The following is a 24,000-nucleotide window of genomic DNA, read 5'->3' on the forward strand; positions in this document are numbered from 1 at the left end:
TTTCATGTACCGATTATTTTTTTTTAAATTTTATTACTGAGTAGTATTCCACCATGTGAACGTCCTCTAATCCTGTCTTGGTGTTTAGTTCTCAGATGACCTAAACTAACATAATTTGTACTGGGAGTGGTCTGAGAAAACAGGTGACAAATGGGGATTTGTGGCTGGTTTACTCACCACCTGATGGGCAAATAGGATTCCATTGCAAGTGGTAGATGGGACACAGATAGGTCTTGGCATAATATAGATGCCCGATTGTTAAAGATTTCACTGATGGTAATCTAGGAAAACATCCTGTTGGAAAGGAATACTATTGCAGGTGAATGATTTAGTATTTGAAAGATAAGGGGAGAAAAATTCCTGCAAATAGTAGAATTATTTGCTTATTGCTAAGTTGTATTGATGCCTTGGAATAATAAGAAATGGAAGGTCACTAACAAGCAGTTAAAAGTTAAGTGTAAGGACTAAGGAACTCGTTGGTAGTTTACAAAGAGGTCCTTATCTCCTGTGGTGGAAAAGTAGACATAGACAAGGAGTAGACTGAAGATCTGACAGAGATTCACAGCTCCAGAAAAATATAAACACTCAGTCAAGGCATGTGTGTTATGCTAAGGTCAAGGCATGGGTAGTGAAAATCTAGAACCCTGAAATATGGAATGGGTACATCTGGATAAGTACCCATGAAGACTTCCACTCTGCAGACTCCTTCCTAGTAAAGAGCTAGAACTTCTTCCTGCTCAAGAAGCTTCAGAGGCTTCTTTCCTGAAAGACAACAGATGACCCTTTAGGCCTGGCCTAACTTCCTTTCCAAGATAATAACTAGAGTAAACTCCCAGCATAACTCCTAGGACACACTGGGCCTGATAAAAGAGGTAAGAGACTGTGTACTAAAGCAGTTGCAAGAATTAGCTTTTATGTGCTGGCTGCAGCTATGGGACTATTATTGAAAGGAAATATTGAAGTCTCCTTCATACGTTGTTCTCTTGACCTTGGGGAACATCTTTATGATAGCTATTTTGAAATCTCTGTCAGATAAATCATATAACTCTGTTTTATTAGGGTCAGTTTCTGGAGATTTATCTTGTTCCTTGGTTTGGAAAATCTTTGCCTGATTCTCCATTTTCCTTGATTCTCTGTGTTGGTGTCTGCACATTAGACAATGCAGGCACCTTTCCACCCTTCACAGATTGGACTTGTACAGGAATAGATCCCCACCAACAAGGTTGGCCAGGGATTCTGGGGCCCTCTATTAGCTTTTCCCCTCCCCAGGAAGGAGCAGGCGGCTTCTTGGCAGTGTTTTTTGTTTTCTCACTCTATGCTGAGCTGAGGGAAGGGAGCTATGGTACAGGCTAGACTGTACCAGAACTGTAATAGCTCAAGGATTGGTGACATAGATGCTAGTTCTGTGAGAACCCCAGAGAAGTTTGAGTGCTGGATGCATGGATCAACTCTTTCTTCCCAGAGAGAAGTTGAAAGCTGAGGCAGTAGAACTAGGGCAACAGCCTCATCCCTGTCCCCGGCAGTGGCAATCCAAAACATGGATCCTTACACAAGTGCACGTACCTGTGAACAGAAGCTGCAGGGGCAGACACAGCACTCCTGGCTTAGCCCCAGTCCCCCCAGCAGTGGTGGGCAGTGCACACACTCTGAAGATATAGGACATAAAGCAGAGTTGGTGACCCAGCCCCCTTCCACTTCCTTGACAGTGGCCTGTTCTTTCCAACAGTGGGGACAGTACCCAAAACATACACTTTCCTGGCTGGAGCAGGGAGCCCTGTCCTGAGTTTTCAAAACACACTGGCATTTGCCAGCGACCAGAAACTGCATGAGCGAGCAGCAAAGACACTCACTCCCTACTTGGATCCTTTCCCCACAGCCCCCAGTGGTGCAACCTGGGACCTGGGGCTTCAGGAACCAAAAAAAAAAACCATGAACCAGCCTCTAGTGGCAGTACTGCTGACAACAGATCTACCAGCAGTGGGGGCTGAATTCAAGTCCCTGGGTCCCTGGGCTCCTATCAGCAACAGTGATACCTGTTAATCCAGTGGCCCTGGCAGCAGTCTTGTCAGAACCCCAGACAACCTGGGAACAGCAGTGCGGGTGGTACATGGGGAGGCAACACGTGAGCCCTTGGAGAGCGCAAGGAGAGCTAGTGGGGGAACACAAGACCCAGGCAACCTTGAAAACAGCAGAAGTGTTCCCAGACTGGTGACCTTGGTGGTGACACCAGAGACTGCAGTGACGTCATAATCAGCAAGGCACCAGCAACTTCAGAGGCATAAGCAACACAAAGAGGGTGTGGATGATGCCTCTAGCAGAGGCAGTGGAGGGTGGAAAATGTAGGCTCTCAAATACAGCCAGAAGCAGCTCAGAATCAAAGTAACCAAAGCTCTACTCAAATAAAAAAGGTGGTTACTACCACAATTATGCTGACTGAGGATCAACTCATCAAGCACCATGAAGAACTACAGTAACATGGAAGAACAGAAAGAAAATGACAACTCTCCAGAAACCAAAGTGAAAGTCCCAGAAGAGTATGAACTAACTGACAGAGATTTCAAAATAACTGTCATGAGGAAACTCAATGAGTTACAAGAAAACTCATAAAGATAGTTCAATGAGCTCAGGAACAAAATTAATGAACAGAGGGAGTACTTCACCAAAGGATTGAAAATTAAAAAAAAAGAAGAAGAAGAAATTCTGGAGGTAAGGAACACAATTAATGAGATGAAAAATAAAGTAGAAACCAATGGAAATAGAGCAGACCATGTGGAAGAGACAATTAATGAGCTCGAAGATAGAAATCTAGAAATGATTCATTCAAATATAAGAGGAGAGAGAAATAAGATATTAAAAAAATGAAGAAATTCTATGAGAAATATCCAACTCTATTAAGAAAAGTAACATAAGGATGAAAAGCTTCCCAGAAGGAGAAGAGAGGGAGAAAGGAACAGAGAGTTTACTCAAAGAAATAATAGCTAAGAACATCCGAAATCTGGGGAATGAACTGGATATACAAGTATATGAAGCCAATAGAACTATAGAACTCCTAATTATCTCAACACTAAAAAAAATTTCAAAGGTATATAAGACTAAAACTGTCACAAGTCAGTGACAAAAAAGAATATTGAGGTCAGCTGGAGAGAAGAAAATAACTTACAAAGGAACCCCCATCAGGCTATCCGGGGAATTCTCAGCAGAAACTCTACAGGCTAAGAGAGAGTGGAATGATATATTCAAAATATTGAAAGACAAAAATTATCAGCCAAGAATACTCTGTCCAGCAAAGTTATGCTGCAGATATGAAGGAGAAATAAAGGCTTTCCCAAATAATCAAAAGCTGAAGAAGTTAATTGCCACTAGATCTGCCTTACAAGAAATGTTGAAAGGAGCCCTCCTATCTGAAACAAAAAGGCAAAGGTTTACAAAGCTTCAAGCAAGGCAATAAGTAGACAGACAGAATCAGAAAATTGCAACTCTATATCATGATAGGTTACTTGGTTAATAAACATTTATATAACATAAAGGCTAAAGAGAAAGAAAGCATCAAAAATAATTGTGACCACTTCAATTTGGTAGCAAACTCACACAAGAAAAAAGGATAATTTGTAACAACAAATCATAGAAGGGTAAGAGGAAAAGGACAGAACCTGCATAGGCTAATGGAGATAAGATGTTATCAGCAGAAAAAGGACTATCTCATATATAAGATCTTTTATACAAACTTCATGGTAACCACAAAACAAAAAATCAGAGCAGAGTCACGAATCCTAAATCAAGAGAACACTGAGAAAAACTTCACAAAAAAACACCAAACTGAAATGGTAGAAAAAAATACAAAGAAAAAGAAAAATGGAAATATAGAACAACCAGAAAAGAAAAGATAAAATGGTAGTATTAAGCCCTCATATATCAATAATCATTCTAAATGCAAATTAATTGAATTCACCAAACAAAAGACACAGAGTGGCTGGATGGATTAGAAAAGAAGACTGAACAATATGCGCCTCCAGGAGACCCTGCTCAGCTCTAAAGACAAATATAGCCTCAGAGTGAAGGGATGAGAGATAATACTCCAAGCAAATGGCAACCAAAAGAAAGTGAGGTAGCCATACGTATACCAGAAAAAGAAGACTTCAAGCCAAAAATGATAAGAGACAAAGACAGACATTATAAAGTGATAAAAGGGAAATTCCACTGAGAAGACATAACAATTATTAATATATATGCACCTAAAATAGGGGCAACAAAGCATATAAAGCAGCTATTAACTGACCTAAAGGGAGAAATTGACAGCAACACAATAATAATAGGAGACTTTAACATCCCATGTGCATACATGTATAGATCATCCAGCAGGGAAGTCAAGAAGGAAACAATGGCCTTAAATGAAACACTAGACTAGATGGAATTCATAGCTATATGTAGAACATTCCATCTCAAAGCAGTAGGATACAAATTCTTCTCACGTGCATATGGAACATTCTCAAAGATAGACCATTTTTTGTGAAACAATCAAGCTGCAATAAAATTAAGAAGATTTGCTAAAAAAATTTATTGTAGTAGACCAAAAATTTAACAATGGTTTTATGTAAGAGTTGTAATAACCAATGATCTACCTACTTGTGGGTAGTAACTTAACTTTCTTCCAAATAATAAAATACTACAATTTCACTTTTATAAATTTCATAACTAGAACTTAATTATAATCATGTAAAAAAAAGAATTTGTTTTAAAGTATATTATAGCTTAACTAATGAAAACATTACAGCTATTTGCAAAATATTAAAAGATTATATACCAAAAAAAAAAAAAGATTGAAATCATATCAAGCATCTTTTCTGACTACAATGGTATGAAACTAGAAATCAAATGCAAGAAGAAAGCTGGAAAAGTCACAAATATGTGGAGACTAAACAACATGCTACTGAACAACTATGGGATCATTGAAAAAATCAAAGGATAAATCAAATAATACCTGGAGATAAGTGAAAATGAAAAAACAACATACCATAACTTATGGGATGCAGCAAAAGTGGTACAAAGAGGGAAGTTTATAGTAATACAGACCTAATTCAAGAAACAAGAAAATAAATAATCTAACACTATACCTAAAAGAGTTAGAAAAAGAAGAACAAACAAAGCCCAAATTCAGTAGAAGGAAGAAAATAATAAAAATCAGAACAGAAATAAAAGAAATAGAGACTAAAAAAAAATAGAAAGGATCAATGAAACTACGAGCTGGTTTTTTGAATAAATAAACAAAATTGACAAATCCTTAGCCAGATTCACTAAAAAAAAGAGAGAGAGAAGGCTCAAATAAATAAAATCAGAAATGAAAGAGGAGATATTATAATGAATACCATAGAAATAGAAAGGATTATAAGAGAATACTATGAAAAGCTGTAAGCCAACAAATTGGATATCCTAGAAGAAATGAATAAATTCTTAGAATCATACAACCTTCCACAACTGAATTAAGGAGAAATAGAGAATCTGAATAGACCAATCACAAGTAAAAAGATTGAAATGGTAATTAAACACCTCCTAAAAAGCAAAAGTCCATGACTAGATGGCTTCTCTGGAGAATTCTACTAAACATTCAAAGAAGATTTAATACTTGTCCTTATCAAACCCTTCAAAAAGAATTGAAGAAGATAGGAGGCTTCCTAATTCATTTTACAAGGCCAACATTACCCTGATACCAAAACTAGAGGACAACACAAAAAAGGAAAATTACAGGCCAATATTGCTGATGAGGGTAGATGCAAAAATCCTCAACGAAATATTAGCAAATCAAGTACAACAATACATTCAAAGGATCATACACTATGATCAAATGTGACTTATTCTCGGGATGCAGGGATGGTTCAACATCCACAAATCAATCAATGTGATACACCACACTAAAAAAATGAAGGCTAAACATCGCATGATAATTTCAGGAGATGCAGAGAAAGGATTTGACAAGGTCCAACATCCATTTATGATAAAAACTCTCAATAAAATGGGTATAGAAGGAAAGTACCTCAACATAAAAAAGGCCATATATAACAAACCCATAGCCAATATCATACTTGATCATGAAAAACTGAAAGCTATTCCTCTAAGGACAGGAAGAAGATAAGGATGCCCACTCTCACCACTCTTATTCAACATACTATTGGAAGTTTTAGCCAGAGCAATTAAACAATAAAAAGAAATAAAGTTCATACAAACCAGAACAGAAGAAGTAAAATCGTCACTATCTGCAGGTGACATGATTCTGTATATAGAAAACCTTAAAGAGTCCACCAAGAAACTGTTAGAAATACTTAACGGATACAGTAAAGTTTCAAGGTACACAATCAACATACAAAAATCAGTTGCATACCTACACACTAACAACCTAGCAAAAAAAGAAACCAAGAAGAGAACCCCATTTACTATCAAAACAAAAAGAATAAAATACCAAGGAATAAATTTAACCAACCAGGTGAAAGACTTATACACTGAAAACTATAAGGTATTAGTGAAAGAAATTGAAGAAGACATAAAGAAATTGGAATATATTCCATGCTCATGGATTGGTAGAATAAACATAGTTAAAATATCCATATTCCTGAAAGCAATCTACAGATTCAATGTCATCCCAATCAGAAGCCCAATGACATTTTTAATGGAAAGAGAACAAAGAATCTTAATATGTTATGGAACAACAAAAGACTCCAAATAGCCAAAGCCATCTTGAGAAAAAAGAACAAAGCTGGAAGCATCACAATCCCTGACTTCAAAATATACTACAAAGCTATAGTAATCAAAATAGCAAGGTACCGCCACAAAAATAGACAAACAGATCAATGGAACAGTATTGAGAAAACAGAAATAAAACCACACATCTATGGACAGCTAGTCATTGACAAAAGAGCCAATAACATACAATGGAGAGAGGAAAGTCTCTTCATTGAATGGTGTTGGGAAAACTGGACCACTACTTGCAAAAGAATGAAAATAGACCATTATCTTACACCATCCACAAATATTAACTCTAAATGGATTAAAGACTTGAATGTAAGACCAGAAACCATAAAATTCCTAGAAGAAAACATAGGCAGTGTGCTCTTTGACCTTGGTTTTAGCAGGATCTTTTTGAAAACCATATCTCCTCAGGCAAAAGAAACAAAAGACAAAATAAACAAATGGGACTACATCAGACCAAAAAGCTTCCACAAGGCAAAGGAAACCATGAACAAAGCAAAAAGACATCCCACCAATTGGGATAAAATATTTGCAAATCATATATCCAACAAGGGGTTAACTTCCAAAATATATAAAGAACACATACAATTCAACAGCAAAAACATGAATACCCCAATCAAAAATTGGCAGAAGATATAAACAGACATTTTTCAAAGAAGATATACAGATGTCCAATAGGCATGTGAAAAGATGTTCGACATCACTAATTATTAGGGAAATGTAAGTCAAAATTATAATGAGCTATCACCTCACACCTGTCAGAATGGCTATTTTAAATAAACAAAAAATAACAAGTGTCAGAGAGGATTGTTGGAGTGCTGGTGGGAATGCAAATTGGTGCAGCCACTATGGGAAACAGTATGGAGATTTCTCAAAAAATTAAAAATAGAAATACCATATGATCCAACTATTCTGCTTTTGGGTATTTATCCAAAGAACATGAAAACACTAATTCAGAAAATATATGCTCTTCTATGTTCATTGCAGTATTATTCACAATAGCCAAGACTTGGAAGCAACCTAAGTGTCCATCAATGAATGAATGGATAAAGAAGTTGTATACATATATACACACACATGCACACACACACAATGAAATACTACTCAGCCATAAAAAAGACAAAACCATGTTATTTGTGACAACATGGATGGACCTTGAGGATATTATGCTAAATGAAATGTCAGATAGAGAAAGAGATATACTGTATGATTTCAGTCATATGTGGAAGATAAACAAACAAGCAAACACATAGAGAAGGAGAACAGAGTGGTGGTTACTAGAGGGGAAGGAGGTGGGGGGAAGGCAAAACGGGTGAAGAGACACAAACGTACGGTGACAGATGGCAACTAGGCTTTTGGTGGTGAACACGATGCCATCTACACAGAAACTGAAATATAGTAAAGTAAAGTACATCTGAAATTTACATAATATTGTAAACCATTGTGACCTCAATAAAATAATTTTTTACAAAAGGATATAGACCTAAGTCTTAATGACACAAAATAGTTTTAGTCAAAGAAGAATCATTGAGAATTGCATTTTAATGACATCACTCTGGATTCTTGTAGAGAATGCATTGAATGGAGGAAAGAACTTATGTGTGATTTGGGATCAATTACAAAGTTATTTCCTAGAGCAAGCAAGAAAGGTTGGTGTCTTGAATTGGGAGAGAATAATTAAGATTGATCATCAATGAGTATGGGATTGCCAATTTAGCACACACTACCCGCCTCCTCAAAACTCACAAACATATCAGATTTAGCCTGTAATTGCAATAAGGATTCCAAGCCTAACAGAGTCAAATTTAATTGTAGTTTTATGTAAAGCACTTGGAAAGAAAAAGTTACATCTTGGAAAGAAAAAGTTACATGGTATCTTACATAAAATCAAGACGTGCTTAATGAAAACACTAATTCAAAAACACGACTTTTATTTATTGCATTTTGAAAGTCAACTGTGCATACTTATAATATTTCTTAGAGTGTTTTGTTTCAAGGCTTTTCTTTGTAGTTTTATTGAAATTGTCCTTCCATTGTTTTGTTTTTTCCTTCTGATATCTTATATTGACTATATTGTCAAATTTATTTATTCTTGTTTTTTGTCTCATTGGCTCAAGAGATTAGAATCATACTTTTCCAATGGTTGTTAACATTATTTTAATCATTTGTTCAGTGTACCTCATTTAATTATAGTATAACTTTATGAATGTCATTAACCATCCATATCTATTAAAATCATCTCTAATAGTATTCACCCATATTTTTTCATAATTCTCTCTTTATTAATAAGTATATATTAAATGTATATGGAAAGTATTCAACGATTTCACATGTCTATTTTGTTGTAGGTCAATAATTATCATTATGTGTTATAAGAGCATTTAAGTATAAACTTAAAATATTTTATCATTAATTTTTCCACCACTGGTTATGATTCTAACACAAGAAGAGTTAAAAGATACATTTTATATAGTCTATTCAAATTCTGTTAGCATAGCATTTGAAGGTCATGTTAATGATACAGTGTTAAAATCTAGAAGTTCTGTGTGGAGGTAACATGGCGGAACCATAATTTTCTCATAGCCCTTAGCATTTTCTGATTTCTCACTGTGTAAATAATAGTATTTAGTAAGGATGTGACAATAGTGTAAAATACAGCAAGGGTTTTATTGCCTGCAAAACTATTGAATGGCTGGGCATAGATAAAGATACAAAGTCCAAAGAACACAGTGACCACAATGATGTAGGCAGGCAATGTGGACAGAGCCTTGGAGAGCCCTCCAGATGATCTTTGCTGTACAGTGACCAGGATGACAGTGTAGGAGACAAGCAGGAGGATGAAGCTAATAATTGAGAACAGCCCAATGTCAGCAATGGCAAATAATTCCAGGGTATATGTTTCAATACAAGCAAGCTTAACCACAAGGAGAAGGTCACAAAATATATTGTTTATGATACTGGGGCCACAGAAAGGCAAGTTTACTGTTAATACCTTCTGGCTCATGGTGTGTATAAAACCAATTATCCATGAACGTATCATAAACCCATTCAGCAACCTGTGGCTCATGATTGCCCTGTAGTGCAGGGGTTTACATATGGCTACATATCTGTCAAAGGCCATGGCTATCAAAAGAGTCATCTCAGCACCTCCAAAGAAGTACATAAAGAAATCTGGGCCATGCAACCCCATATGGAGATGGACTTGTGTTGAGTGAGCAAGTCTGTGATCATCTTGGGTGTGGTGACAGTGGAGAGACACATGTCCAACAAAGAGAGGTTTCCAAGGAAGAAGTATACGGGAGAATGAAGGGTGGAACTAAATGTCACTGTGACCATAATGAGAATGTTTCCCATTTGTTTATTTTTTCTATTGTTTCTCTTGCCCGGTCAGACGTGGTGTTTGAAAAGATGTTGCTAAGACTGATGTCGAAGAGCGTGCTGCCTGTGCTTTCTTCTAGAAGGTTCACAGTTTCAGGTCTTACATTCAAGTCTTGAATCCATTTGGAGTTAATTTTTGTGTATGGTGTAAGGTAAGGGTCTACTTTCATTTTTTTGCATATGGTTATCCAATTTTCCCAACACCATTTGTTGAAGAGACTTTCTTTTCCCCATTGTATGTTCTTGGCTGCTTTGTCAAAGATTAGCTGTCCTAGATGTGTGGGTTTATTTCTGGGCTTTCGATTCTATTCCATTGATCTGTGTGTCTGTTTTTGTGCCAGTACCATGCTGTTTTGGTTACTATAGCTTTGTGGTGTATTTTGAAATCAGGGAGTGTGATACCTCCAGCTTTGTCCTTTTTTCTCAGGATTCCTTTAGCTATTCGTGGTCTTTTGTTGTTCCATATAAATATATCACCTCACGCCCGTCAGAATGGCTATAATTAACAAGACAGGAAACATGTGTTGGAGATGATGTGGAGAGAAGGGAACTCTCATACACTGCTGGTGGGAGTGCAAACTGGTGCAGCCACTATGGAAAACAGTATGGAGATTCCTCAAAAAATCAAAGATAGAACTACCATATGATCCAGCTATTCCACTGTTGGGTATTTATCCAAAGAACTTGGAAACACCGATTTGTAAAGATACATGCACCCCTGTGTTCATTGCAGCGTTATTCACAATAGCCAAGACTTGGAAGCAACCTAAGTGCCCATTAAGGGACGAATGGATAAAGAAGATGTGGTATACATACACAATGGAATACTACTCAGCCATAAGAAACGATGAAATCCAGCCATTTGTGACAACATGGATGGACATTGAGGGTATAATGCAAAGTGAAATAAGTCAGAGGGAGAAGGTCAAATACTGTATGATTTCCTTCATTAAGTAGTAGATAATAACAACAATAAACAAACACATAGGGACAGAGATTGGATTGGTGGTTACCAGAGGGGAAGGGGGGAGGGAGGAGGGTGAAAGGGATAATTCGGTACATGTGTGTGTTGATGGGTTGTAATTAGTATTTTGGTGGTGAACATGATGTAATCTATGCAGAAATAGAAGTACAATGATGTACACCTGAAATTTAAAAAAAAAAAAAAGAATGTTTCCCAACACAGTAGCACCATAGATCAAGGAGAATGTCACAAAGAAGAAAATCTGAGGTTCCCATGGTCCAGAAAATCCTAATAAAATAAACTCAGCCACTACAGATCCATTTTTCAGATCCATTGACTCAAATCAGAAAGGTTCCATAAGTTCTTTACATACAAATAGAGTAAAAAAAAAAACAAAGCCACAATTAGCACCAATGTTTTCCTATTTGTATTTGATGAATAAGAGCATATAATATTAAATATATTACCATTTATAATTTGAGATAATTTTATGAGTCACATCACTTTTAAACAATATTCTTATAGTTATGCAGTAAATAAAAATTATTTGAAGGAGTGGAAGCTTCATTTTCTGTTGTTTTATTCTATCAAATGATACTCTTTTATCAATTGATCTTGATTTTATCATAATTTGCTCATGTAAAAAATAGGTAAGTAGTTAAATTAGTAATTATTTTGCCTTTTATTATTATAATTTTCTGTACCTATCACTTCTTGAGATTAGGTTTTCACAATATATAGGGAGTATAAAATTTGGGAGAGAATTGTATTGTCCTATATCTCTGACGTAATTTATGAAGGCCATTCTATGGTTCTAAAACAAACAAACAAGTGTACACACACACAAACACACATACAATTAGGGGCTAATTTATACGTGGGAGAAAGTCTTTGAATTCCTTAAAGGTAATTTTGCTTTTTAGTTTCTACCGTGTAGCATACTGAGAATTTCAGGAAATATGGACACAGCCTCACATCTTTTTGAGCTTGGTTTCTCAAATACTTTTATCATCATTGTTCTTAGTGAGGAGTTTGTGTGTTGTTTGTAAGTGTACATATGTGGTGGTTTAGAAGTAAATAGTAAAATAATTCAATCCTAACATATAAATTTTGCTTTGGTTGTAATGTATCATACTAGATCTTTTTTACCTGGCTTTTTACTTCGCTCCTAGTTGTTCATAGAATCAAGAGTGATGAAAAATGATCAATAACAATTAAGTGATTACTATGTGCTAAGCTCTGTTCTAAGTGTTTCACACATATTAATGCATTTAATCCTTATAACAATCCCATGAGGTTATCACTATTACTTAAACTTAACTCCTTCAATTGCTTTCCTATCTTAGGTATTTTTAAGAAATGGATAATGCCCACAAATTAGGGAAAATAACGATGAAAATGATGTAGTTTCTGTAAGTTAACCTCCAGGAGTATACAGAGTAGATATTAAATGATGGACTACGGACCTGGAGGCACACAGAGAGGACCACCATCACACCATGCTTTCTTTGAAGGGTTGTGTCACATGATTATTATGTGAATGAGCAGTAATTTTCCTTTTGAGATTTTTGTGACAGTAATTGCAATAAGTAGATGCACTTTGGAGAAATGATAAGGCTTGAAAATTATTAGACAGAATAAATATGCCAACTATAATTTCGGAAAAAATACCTTTGCTGCATGGAATTTTATGCCTTGTGATACAAAGACAACAGAAAAACTTGGATATTAAATTAATACAATTAAGCATAAATGGATTAAGAAAGCTTTATTTTGGCGTTTTATTTTATTTCAGAAGGAAAGCTGGCGTTAATTTGTGTTGATGGCTTTCCCAGCATTTGTTTCCTTTATTCCTTTCCTTCCTATCCCAAGAATGCTTTCTAAAAACATTTCCTTAGTTCTCCACTTAAGACACCTGTTCTTATGTTATGAGTGTACAAAGGCAATATAAATTAAAAGAAAGAAATTATCATGTAGTTGAGACAAAAAGTCTTATTAATGAAGAAAATTTTCTTCCTCTTGAATAATCAATTACACATTTTATTACAATTAATTTTACTCAATTTATGATGTGCTTTGGAGGAAACTGAAGGTAGAATAATAATATATTAGAGTTAGAAGGGAACTTAGTAGTCATTACTCTACACATCTTATTTAGTAGATGAAAATTCAAGATCCACATAATTAAGTAAACCTTAACAAGACTAGAGGCAGAACCTCCCCAAAGAGATGTGGTGAATATTAGTGAGATGGTGTGTGTATGAGCTCCTGGCCAGGCACAGAATGAGCACTGAGAGGGTGTGTGTTGAATCCGAATCATTCATGTAAATCCAAGATTACAATCCTGAAGATTTACCATATTAATCCCTGTTAGGAAAGGAATGAGCCATGACTTGTTTTATTAAGTAATTGGATATGAACATTTCTGCTCCTGCTCATGTGTGTACAATACATATTACTAAATATGAAAATAATTGATTCAAATAAACATTTCCTTCCTCTTTCATTATTCATTAAAAAAAATAAAGATAATTTTAATCTTGACTGATTTTATGTTTTTCAAAAATTACACCTACTTATGCTAAAATACAAATGGACCTCAAAAACATAAGTAAAATAAGTCTGACACACAAGACCACATGTTGTATAATTTGATTTATATAACTTGTCTAGGAAACACAAATATATAGAGACAGAAAATATATTAATGGTCACCTTGAACTGGGGATTGAGTGCAAATGGGTATGAGTTTTCTTTTTGTGGTGAAGAAAATACCTTAAAATAAGATTGCGGCAAAGCCTACACAACTATATGAATATAAGAGTAATCACTGAAATGTATACTTAAAATGGATGAATTTTATAGCATATGAATTATATTCAATAAAATTTAAGCCCTTACACATTTTTTGCTTTTATTCATAAGTTAAAATTATCTTTAATATATTAATTTAGTGTTTTAAAATACAGTTTTATAGTACTATCCAGCTCGTACTGCTTTTATACAAATATATCTCACTACGGGACAATCAATGACATACTGCAAATCCAATCCAATCTAGTTTTAATATTTCTTAATGGCCTCCGTTTGAATTTATATTTTTGACTGCTTTATGTATTTTGAAACTTACTATTCTCTGGTTTGTTAAACAGTTTTCTTGATACTTTTCCTCCTATTTAGAATACTCATAATGAGTTTCCTGAATTATTCACATTTTCCCTCATTCTCTTGAATATGAACATCTTGTAAAGACTTATCCCCCTTTATTCCTTTAAGATCTCATTTGTATGTATGGCCTAACAGTAACTTGTATACAGAGATTTTCTAAATTTCTAGTTCTGATCACTAATTCTCCATCCCCAGCTACTTCTCCAACTGCCAATATGATATGTTTATTTACATGCTCTATCAACACCTGAAACTTGAAAAGAAAAATATCCCTATTCTACAAAAAATTATCAGTTTCCAGCGTTTCCGTTACTCTCAATGACAGTATGGGTTATCGGGGTGCCCAGGATTTACTTTTCTGAATGTTATTCATCATTCTTAATCACCATCTACTGCCAAATTTTACTCTGCAATGTCATTTTGAGAGAATATATCCTTTAAATTTTCAAAGAAATTGTTGGTTATAGCTCATTGTGAAATAGTTATTTGATCTCCCAGTGAGAGAGGATTTGATGTTTCAAAAGCCACAGCCTTTTCCTTCCATCCAACACAAAATTAATTAAATGCCATCTTCAGCATATTAAACGTCTAATGAATTATCTCCCTATAGCATTTGCACTTACCTGTTCTAAAGGCACAGTATGAGAAAAACATGTTTGAGGGATTATTCAAAATTAAAAATCTACTTTTCGCTCTCTGTGATGCTCTGTATGTGATTCTGCATACTATTTTCTGCCTCTTATGTAAAGATGTGAACCCCTTTGGTGGCAGGTTTGTTGGAGGTCTGGGAATCCAAATTTCAGTGGCAGTTGTTAAAACACTGAGGATGCTGCCCTAGCAAGACCAAGAGAGATGTTTACACTTAATTTCTGGCCCTTATTATGCTGCCATTCTCTCTGAGCATTGGCTTGATTAAAATAGGCATGGGAGTGTTGGTTGATTGGTTACAATACAGTAAGTATAGACACCTTTGATTTAAAGGACACTTCTTTTCCCTCACATTACTCCCAAGCTATGCTCTTAGCTTCCTTCTAACAAGTTTGTGGGTAAATTTTTAGATGAATAATCTTCAAAGTTTTCTAAGCATAAAATCCTCAATATAAAAATTGATCTGTATATGTTATAAATTTACTACTAAAAGCACATATTATGTACAACATTAACATATTCAGGAAGCAGAAATTCTAAAAGATAAAGTTAAAATAAATTATGTTAATTGAAAATTTGATGGTATACATTAATAGAACAACTAACTGTTTTATGCTTACTAAGATATTAATAACTATTTTGACTTAGGTACCCTCCTACGAATTTTCAGAGAATATCTCCATGACATGAAATATTTTCGTAATCATTATGACTTTTCTACAAAATATTATAATAAAATCTTATTTTCCAAGTTGTTGCTTTTACAAAATTAATCATATTATTGATCCTGTTGATCCTATGTAGGTGTACTTTATACCACAGGCTTCAAAGTCTGTTCCAATAACTTGCCAACAAAGAATTTCATGAATAATTTTCAAATTGGTTGACAACCCTGTCACTTATCTCCAAGTCCTTATTTAATTTTAGTCAAATCCACTGCTTAACCCATGGCTTAACGTAGATTTTTGTCACAGACATTGCTTTTATTACAATAGTTATTACAGTTGATGAAAGTTTTTTTATACACAAATGTTAAAATCATCCATACTTACATAAGGCAAAACTCCTTCCTACAAGACATAACTCATTCTGTCACTCGATTTGCAAATCATTAGAAATGTTTTCTATGTACTTTTTTATAGTGTTTGCTGATAAGGAATGTATTTCTTTATCATTGTCTTGCTCATTTTAACTGTTTTTACAGTGGCAGAAAACACAGAGTTTATTTTAGTGGAATGTGGCTTTTGTCCTTTTGCTATTTGTAAGAAACATTCCAAACACTTTTTATTACATTTAGTTAAAAATTTAAAGCCTTCCACTGATTATAATGTAAATTTTAATATTACAAAGAAAATTATAGAGATTTATTTTATGTTTTATATATTTACCTTTTTACATGTTTTACTAATTGTGATCCCTAGCTAATATATCAAGGTACAGTATAGATTTTCAACTTCATTCTTAATAATAATGGAAGTAAATCCCTATTGTAAAGTAATGTTTCTTAATAATTTAGAATGTTTTTAGCCAGCTTACTGTCAGTTCTGATAGCTCATTGTTCTTTTACTTTGTGATTTAGCTGACAGTTTATACTATGGGTAGAATTGTCAACTCCGCTATTTTAAAATCGTTTAGGTGAGTTTTAATAATTAGAATTATCTTCAATTCAAGGTTTATTTGCATAAAACTTTTTAAGCCCTTTTAAAGTTTCAGAGAATGAATTGAGTTAAATAAGAAAATAAAATCTTTAAGTCTCCCCTCTCCCCTTACTTTGGCACATCCAAACTATAATACACAGCAATACCGTCAAAGCAAATGACTGCAAAGAGAACTGCTGTTAACCTCTCTGTCTTTTCGTTAACTCACACTTTCTTCCAAAAACTTTAAATACTATATGTAACACCTTCAGGTAACATAGAGTTAGTAGATGAATTTAGAGTACCCAAAATAATCTGTGTATTCAATATTAACAAAGCTTATTTAATTTCTCTTTTCAAATTAAAATAAACATAAATAGATGTTCCATTTTTGTCCCATATCTGATTAATTGGTTACAGACAGCTTAAAATGTGTTCATCCTCCTTAGGGACGATGAGTTTAAGTAAATTTTTAAATGTTTAATTCAGTCTCCTCTTTCAGTTCAACTGTGGATTCTGACCCAATTAAATATTCCTCCAGATTCTGTACTAATAGTTCTTTACTTCTTGACTAAATATTTACCCTAAGTTACTGGCTGGGATAAAATTCAGTGATTCTTGAAACATGCCTTCCCTGTCTTCATATATTAATACTCTCAATTTATATTCACTTTATTGTATATTCCTTGGTAGTAGGGATTGTATTTAGCATACACTTCTATCCCTAGTTTAAAATTTTACCTTTGGTTGATTTATTGAGTGCATTTGCTTCCTATTTTCTAGTATCCTTCAACTCTCTAGTGTTGAATGTACTATCCTTTGATTTCCTCTAAAGAAAATTCTGGGGGACAAAACTTAGAGGTTCAAACTTCATATTTGTTTTCTGGCAGCATAAGTACTTATAGTGTAGACATTGCTCCAAGAAATAAGGAAACTCTTTAATCACAACTAGTTCTCAAGTGGCTAAAATGAGGTCTTGAAATAGGTATTGAACTCAGCAAGGCTCAAACCTTTCTTGGGCCCATAAGGTACATCAGGAATCTGTCCTTGAGGATCTCAGAATCTTATTATTGGTCACTGACTCCAAAGTACCCATTGTTAAGTGTGATGATACAGGTATGTAATAAATCAAACTTTGTTTTATGGAGTTTGCAAATTTCTCACAAAAAAAGCTACCTTTTCCAAAAGAGGCAACTGTGCTTTTAATGATAGGTACAGATTTGGTGCACAGAGAAGACAGAAGAAAAATGTAGGCAGAGCTAATTATATGTCAAAAGGTACAGAAGCATAGAATATTCTGACATATTAAGCGAACAGAAAATAGCTAGTGTGTTTGAAGTATATGATAGATTGTTGGCGAGGAGGAAGAATTTTTGATGCTGACAAAAAGCTAAGTTAGAATAAGAACTTCAATATCAATAAATATCAATCAAAGTAGTTTGGAATATATCCTATAGTTAATAGGGAGCTATTGAAATTGTAAAATAGAGACTATGAGGAGAATTGAGTTTTCACAAGGTCACGGTAGTTGCATTGTGAAGTAATTACTGTGTTATTTTAATAATCTAGGTAAGAAATTATGAAAGTCTGAGCTAAAGCCGTGGAGGGTGATGAGAAGAGGGTATGGTTAAATTATCAGGTAGAATTGTGATGATTTGGTAACACAACATGCATGATTGATGACAGTATGTACAGAGTCAGTGGTGAATTCCAAAATATTATCTGTAGATTTTCTGTGTCAGAATCACATGAGGGAGGGACCTCATTTGGCGTCCATGGTGGACTCTCTCCTCAACAAAACAAACATTGACAAAAGAAACTTATAACGAATAATAATTTAGAGTCTATAGAAATTATCCTAGGGCATACAGATAGTAGAGAAACATTCGTTCAAGAAAATCTACTAAATCTTGTTTAGGAGAGAGAGTCTGGCATTCAAGCCCCCCTATCACTTCTCCTTTCCCTCCCCTCCCAGCTCCATATTATGGAAGCCCTACTCTTCTCTACTCTGGGTGCTCTGCTCCAGGTAGGTGTGGTCAAGAAGACAGTGACTCCCTCTCATCACAGCTTCCAGTCTAGGGTTGTGGTTTCAGGTTTTACCCTGGAAGAGTAAGACCTTAAGTGTTGAAGAAGATCTATTCCAAGTAGGCACCAAGGAGATGATGAGGCTGTCTTTCCCCAGCCAGCACCTACTTGTAGGGCAGAGGTTACACTTATATGAGGTACCTAAAGCAGTCAAACTCATGGAAACAGAAAACAGAATGGTAGTTGCCAAGGGCTGAGTGGAGGAGAAAATGAGAAGTTGCCATCCAGTGGGTATGTATTTTCAGTTATACAAGATTAACTAGTTCTAGAAATCTGCCTTTACAACATTGTCCCTATAGTTAACAATACTGTATTGTGCACTTAAAAATTTGTCAAATGGGTGGTTCTCAAGTTGTGTTCTTATCACAATAATACTGCTAATAAAAGCTCTACTCCAAACACTGCAGGCTGAGAATACCAGGGTCCCCCTAAGCACCCCTATCCTGTAGCTTACTTGTAGAGTGGAAGGTCATGTCAGATGGGACAAGCTGAGATGACTAGGCAGCCTCCTTCCCCTAGTGCCCACTCAGAGATCAGGGGTGTCACTTTGGGAGAAGTGGGTTATGTCCCTGCCCCCAGCTCCTGTGCAGTGGCAAACAGGTTCTGCCCAGAAGGACAGGCATACCATAAGTATGAAGAACTCCACGGCTCCACCTGAGGGGCCTGCCTTTATTTGGAACAGAGCTTGGAGAGTTCTATGTATAAAGGCAATGTCCAAAACAATGGAGAGGAATTAAGAAGCCACTCATAGCACCATGATACTGGTATTAACAAACTAAACTGCATAGCAAACAGAAGTTTAACAGAGAGAAATAGAGCAAGATATAAACAAGAAAAATCCTCCTGGGATCACAGTCAACCCTGCTCCTAGGGGAGCCTGCAGGCATGCACTGGCTGCATCCACTTAGGAGAAATCAGATAAAAATTCTTCGAGTCACACACAGATCCATTAAAAAAGTGTGGAAGCCTCACTGGCACAAGAAGCTTAAGCACAACCTCTAACAAAATACTGTCTGAAACATAAGCTACGCTGAAGCAGGGGCAACTGCTAGGAAGCAAAGCTTAAAAATAAAAATCACACCAATTCCTGGTTGTTTTGAAGACAGTATGAATGCCTAAGTCTGTACACCTCTCAGGAATGATTGGAGAGGGAACATGCAACTATTAGTCTTTGACTACATGTGGAACAAAAACATAAATTCCTTGAATTGTGATAGCAGCCTCTAAGCCACACACACATCTAGTAGTAAAGGATAAAATTCTAACTGGCCAGGGAGACTTAAGCAAAACCATTGACCAATGAGCAACTTATGATGTCCCAGAGTTAGTCAGGCTGGAAGACTAAAAACAAGGGAAAAAAGATGAGCAGAGACATCAGAGACTGTACAATGTGGGGAAAATAATCTTCATAGAATTAATACAGCCAAGACACTAAACACACAACAAGCAAACAGTAACAAGAACATCAGCACTGGAAAGGAGAGGATCAGTAACCAGAGTTGCTACAATATATTATCAAAAATGTCCAATTTTAAACCAAAAATGATGAAACACACAAAGAAACACAAAAGTGTGTCACACTACATGAAGTAAAAGGACAGTAAAAACTGCTTTTGTGGGGACCCAGATGTGGTACTTAGCAGAAAAAGACTTCAAAGCAGCTATTATAAACATTCTGAGAACTAAAGGACACCATGTCTAAAGAATTAGAGAAAGGTATGACAATGTCTTATCAAATAGAGAATATCAATAAAGATATAAAAATTATTTTAAAAAAAGGAAATTCTGGAGTTGAAAAGTACAATAACTCAAATGAAAAAATCACTAGAGGAGCTCACTAGTAGATTTGAGCTGGCATAAGAAAGAACCAATGGAGTTGAAGATACATTTGTAGTGATTATACAATCTCAAGAACAGATAGGAAAAAAGAAAATGAGGAAAAATGAACAGCGTCTCAGAGGAATATGGGACACCATTAAGTGCAGCGATATATATGTAATGGGATGTAAATTTTGGTTTCTATATTGGACCATTAATCTGATCGTGATTTTATTAATTCAAAGAGGGAGTGCAGGAAAAAATAACAGATAGGGGAAGGTAGAGTAATTAGTTTTTACATTTTGGGCTTGAGATGCTTTCAAGATACCTAGGGAATGGTGCAATAGGAAATTGAAAATAAAAATTTGCAGGTCAGAAACGAGGATCAGAAAGGAGAAGATGATATTACCAAGAGTTCAGTAACTATAGACAGCAACTACCACTCCAAAGGCTGGGTGAGCAAAAGAGGAAGTGACGTTACACATAACCCATAAATGCTGCTGGGACCGTGCTGCCATCACTGCTGCTGGAACCTCTATCCCACTACTAAGAATTTAAGAGCTCATACACTTGATGAAATGAGACTTGGAGCCTTCAATTTTTGCTGATGCTACTGAACCCCCCACAGATACCTCTGGAGTCCACAGTTGCCTGATACTGCAGCTGCCAGAGCCCAAAGCAGGGAAATGTAAGACTTCTCTCTTTTTCCTGCCTTCCAACATGTTAGTGTCTTCCACTGATAGAACCTGATAGAAATAAGTTTGCAAGGGAGTTGAGGAAATGTAATTTTCAGGCTTGTAGCTCTACCATAGAGAATAGACTATAGAAGAGCTAATATGGGGCTGCGAGTCAACAGAAAAACATTCAGAATCATCTTCCCATTTGGTTGCTCAGTATCCATACACACCATTCCATGTTTATTTAGACTTCCAATCAATGACAATTGTTTCAGCCTAAAGATTAACTTATCTTGCATACAAATTATGACATTCTCCTTTTTTTCTCCAAATAGAAAGATAAAAATTCCCATAGGTTACTATATCCATCTCAGTGTGGTACTAGTATCTCTTCTAATTTAGTCATAACCCCACATGAATATTCTGTAACCTAGAGACTAAATTGTAATGTTAATTACAAATACCTCCTTGATAAGGAAAAAGAAAAGAAAAGAATGAATTTGAGATTTGTTAACAAATACCATACATACACAATTACCTTAATACACAATTTATGAAGAAAATATTCTTAGTTTCTATAATGATTTTACTAATGTGTCGTGAGACTCAGTTAATATTTATGGCTGTCTTACTGCTGATGGCATTCTTCTTTTGTCTTCAACGAAAATCTCTGATGCTTGGTGATTCTGTACTTGGTAGAGTGAACCAAATTTTTACTTTTACTGGGTTATGTAATTTTCATTTACTTTTACTACTTGATATGCAAATACTATGAGGCGCCAAGAGAGAATCACTTGAGTTTCAGATGTGATCTTCCCTATCCTGTCGTGTATCAGCAATCCTAGTACACCTTGATAATTGGGATCAATCTTCTTAGCTGGATTAATAAGCTCTTTTCTATTGAATTAAGGATACACAGACTGAAATGGCTGGCAACTTTTTACTTTTACATTAACGGAAAATTCTTTTATTCTCTTGTTGGAAAGATTTATTCATTGTGAACTGTGGCATGTAAAGAAGGTGACAGGAAACAAAAATTTATGAATGTTATTAAAATTTAGATAGAAAAATATTTTATTTATAAAAGCATAGATTTTGTAGTTAGATGTAGAATGTAATTCTAGGTCTATTACTTACAATTTCTGTGGCAAGATGGTTAAGTTTTATAATGCTCAGTTTTCTATTGATAATATGTAAATAATATTATCTATTTTCAGTATTGTGAAGTTAAAAGAAAACACATACAAAGTGTCTCATACATGGTATAACTCAATAAATGATATTTCAAATCTAATTTACTTTATAGAAAAACATAAAATTACAACATAAATGCATGATATTATATTAGAATGGTTTGTACTTGGATGCACAATTCAGGATGTTTTATTGTATATCTGCTTCTGTAGGGAAGGATTACCAATTCCCAAAATGTGATTTATGTTTGGAACAAAATCATATACCTCAGTGTCTTTGGAAGACGATGATGATGATGATGGCAACATCAATGATGATGCCTTTGATGATTGTAATATTTCAGTTAAAAGGTTACTCTGGGACTCACATGCTTAGTCGTTATTTTTCTTGTTGCTTTCTTCATGTCTTTATTCCTGAATGTGTAGATGATCGGATTTAAAAGGGGAGTAAAAATTGTATAAAACACAGAGAGGATCTTATCTATGGAGACACTGCTAAACGGCCATATATAGATAAAGATGAAAGGTCCAAAGAACAGTAGCACCACTGTAATGTGGGCTGAAAGAATGGACAAAGTCTTGGAAGACCCACTGGAAGAATGATGCTGGATAGTAATCAGGATGATGCTATAAGAGATGAACAGAAAGGTGCAAGAGAACAAAGAAATTAGTCCACTGAATGCAATGACTAATAGCTCCAAGTTGTAAGTGTCGGTGCAGGCAAGTTTGATCACCTGAGGCAAATCACAAAAAAAACTCTCCACAACGTTGGGGCCACAGAATGGTAAAGTCACTGTGAAAACCATTGGCTCATACTGTGCACAAAACCAGTGGACCAGGAGAGAAATGCAAGTCCAATGCAAACATGATGGCTCATACGATTGTTGTAATGGAGGGGTTTGCATATAGCAATGTATCTATCAATTGCCATGGCTACTAGCAACATCATCTCGCTTCCACCTAAAAGGTGAAGGAAAAACATCTGGGCCATGCAGCCTTCATAAGAGATGGCCTTATATTCACTAATTAAGTCACAAATCATTTTAGGAGTAGCAAAAGAGGCCAGGGACATATCAATAAAGGAGAGATTGGCCAGTAGAAAGTACATAGGAGAGTGCAATTGAGGGTCCAATTTTACTACAAAGATAATGATGAGATTACCTAATACAATGGCTATGTAGATAAAGGAAAAAAATAAGAAAAGGAAAACCTGTAACTCACGAAACTCTGTGAGGCCCAACAAAATAAACTCAGACACCATGGAATGATTTTGTTTTTCCATTTGTTTGGCTGTTGTCATATGTTACCTAAAACAAGATCAAAATAGATTGAAGTCTGTGAGTTAAAATTAAGAGATGAAATACATATTCATTTAACTTTGTTTCTAAAATCCACTGTAGTGTGAAAAAGAATCAAAAGTATTGGACAACACTAATTCCAAAAATTAAAAAATAGACAAATTCTGATCAGAGATTATGAGGAATATCTGCCTTAAATCAAGATCTTTGAAGAAAATTGAAGCTCTCCATATGCAACTCACATCTGCACTAACCTTGAGAAAAGTGAACATCTCAGTTGGTGAGAGAGCGTGGAAGTTTCCCGCCCTTTTTTTATTATTTGAGGAATAGATTTATTAGTCCTCCATAGGCAGAGGACACTTCCATCTTGAAATCTGTTTCTAAACCATATAATAG

At 35.2% G+C, this 24,000-nt stretch overlaps 2 protein-coding genes across 2 annotated transcripts; both read right to left on the minus strand.

Annotated features, from left to right (window-relative positions):
- Positions 1 to 9,271: 9,271 nt before the first annotated feature.
- On the minus strand, positions 9,272 to 11,473 carry LOC101395895 (olfactory receptor 4L1-like). Its single transcript, XM_014781022.2, is given in 3 exon segments — positions 9,272 to 9,909; positions 9,912 to 10,083; positions 11,289 to 11,473. Coding segments are annotated over 3 exon segments (936 nt in total). The 5' UTR covers positions 11,415 to 11,473.
- Positions 11,474 to 22,650: 11,177 nt separating this feature from the next.
- On the minus strand, positions 22,651 to 23,588 carry LOC101395299 (olfactory receptor 4K13-like). Its single transcript, XM_014780385.1, is given in 2 exon segments — positions 22,651 to 23,114; positions 23,117 to 23,588. Coding segments are annotated over 2 exon segments (936 nt in total).
- Between the last annotated feature and the right edge of the window lie 412 nt (positions 23,589 to 24,000).

The sequence above is a fragment of the Ceratotherium simum genome, chromosome 3 (genome assembly GCF_057802395.1).
Source record: "Ceratotherium simum simum isolate JZ-2026a chromosome 3, ASM5780239v1, whole genome shotgun sequence".
In the NCBI taxonomy this organism is placed as follows: domain Eukaryota; kingdom Metazoa; phylum Chordata; class Mammalia; order Perissodactyla; family Rhinocerotidae; genus Ceratotherium; species Ceratotherium simum.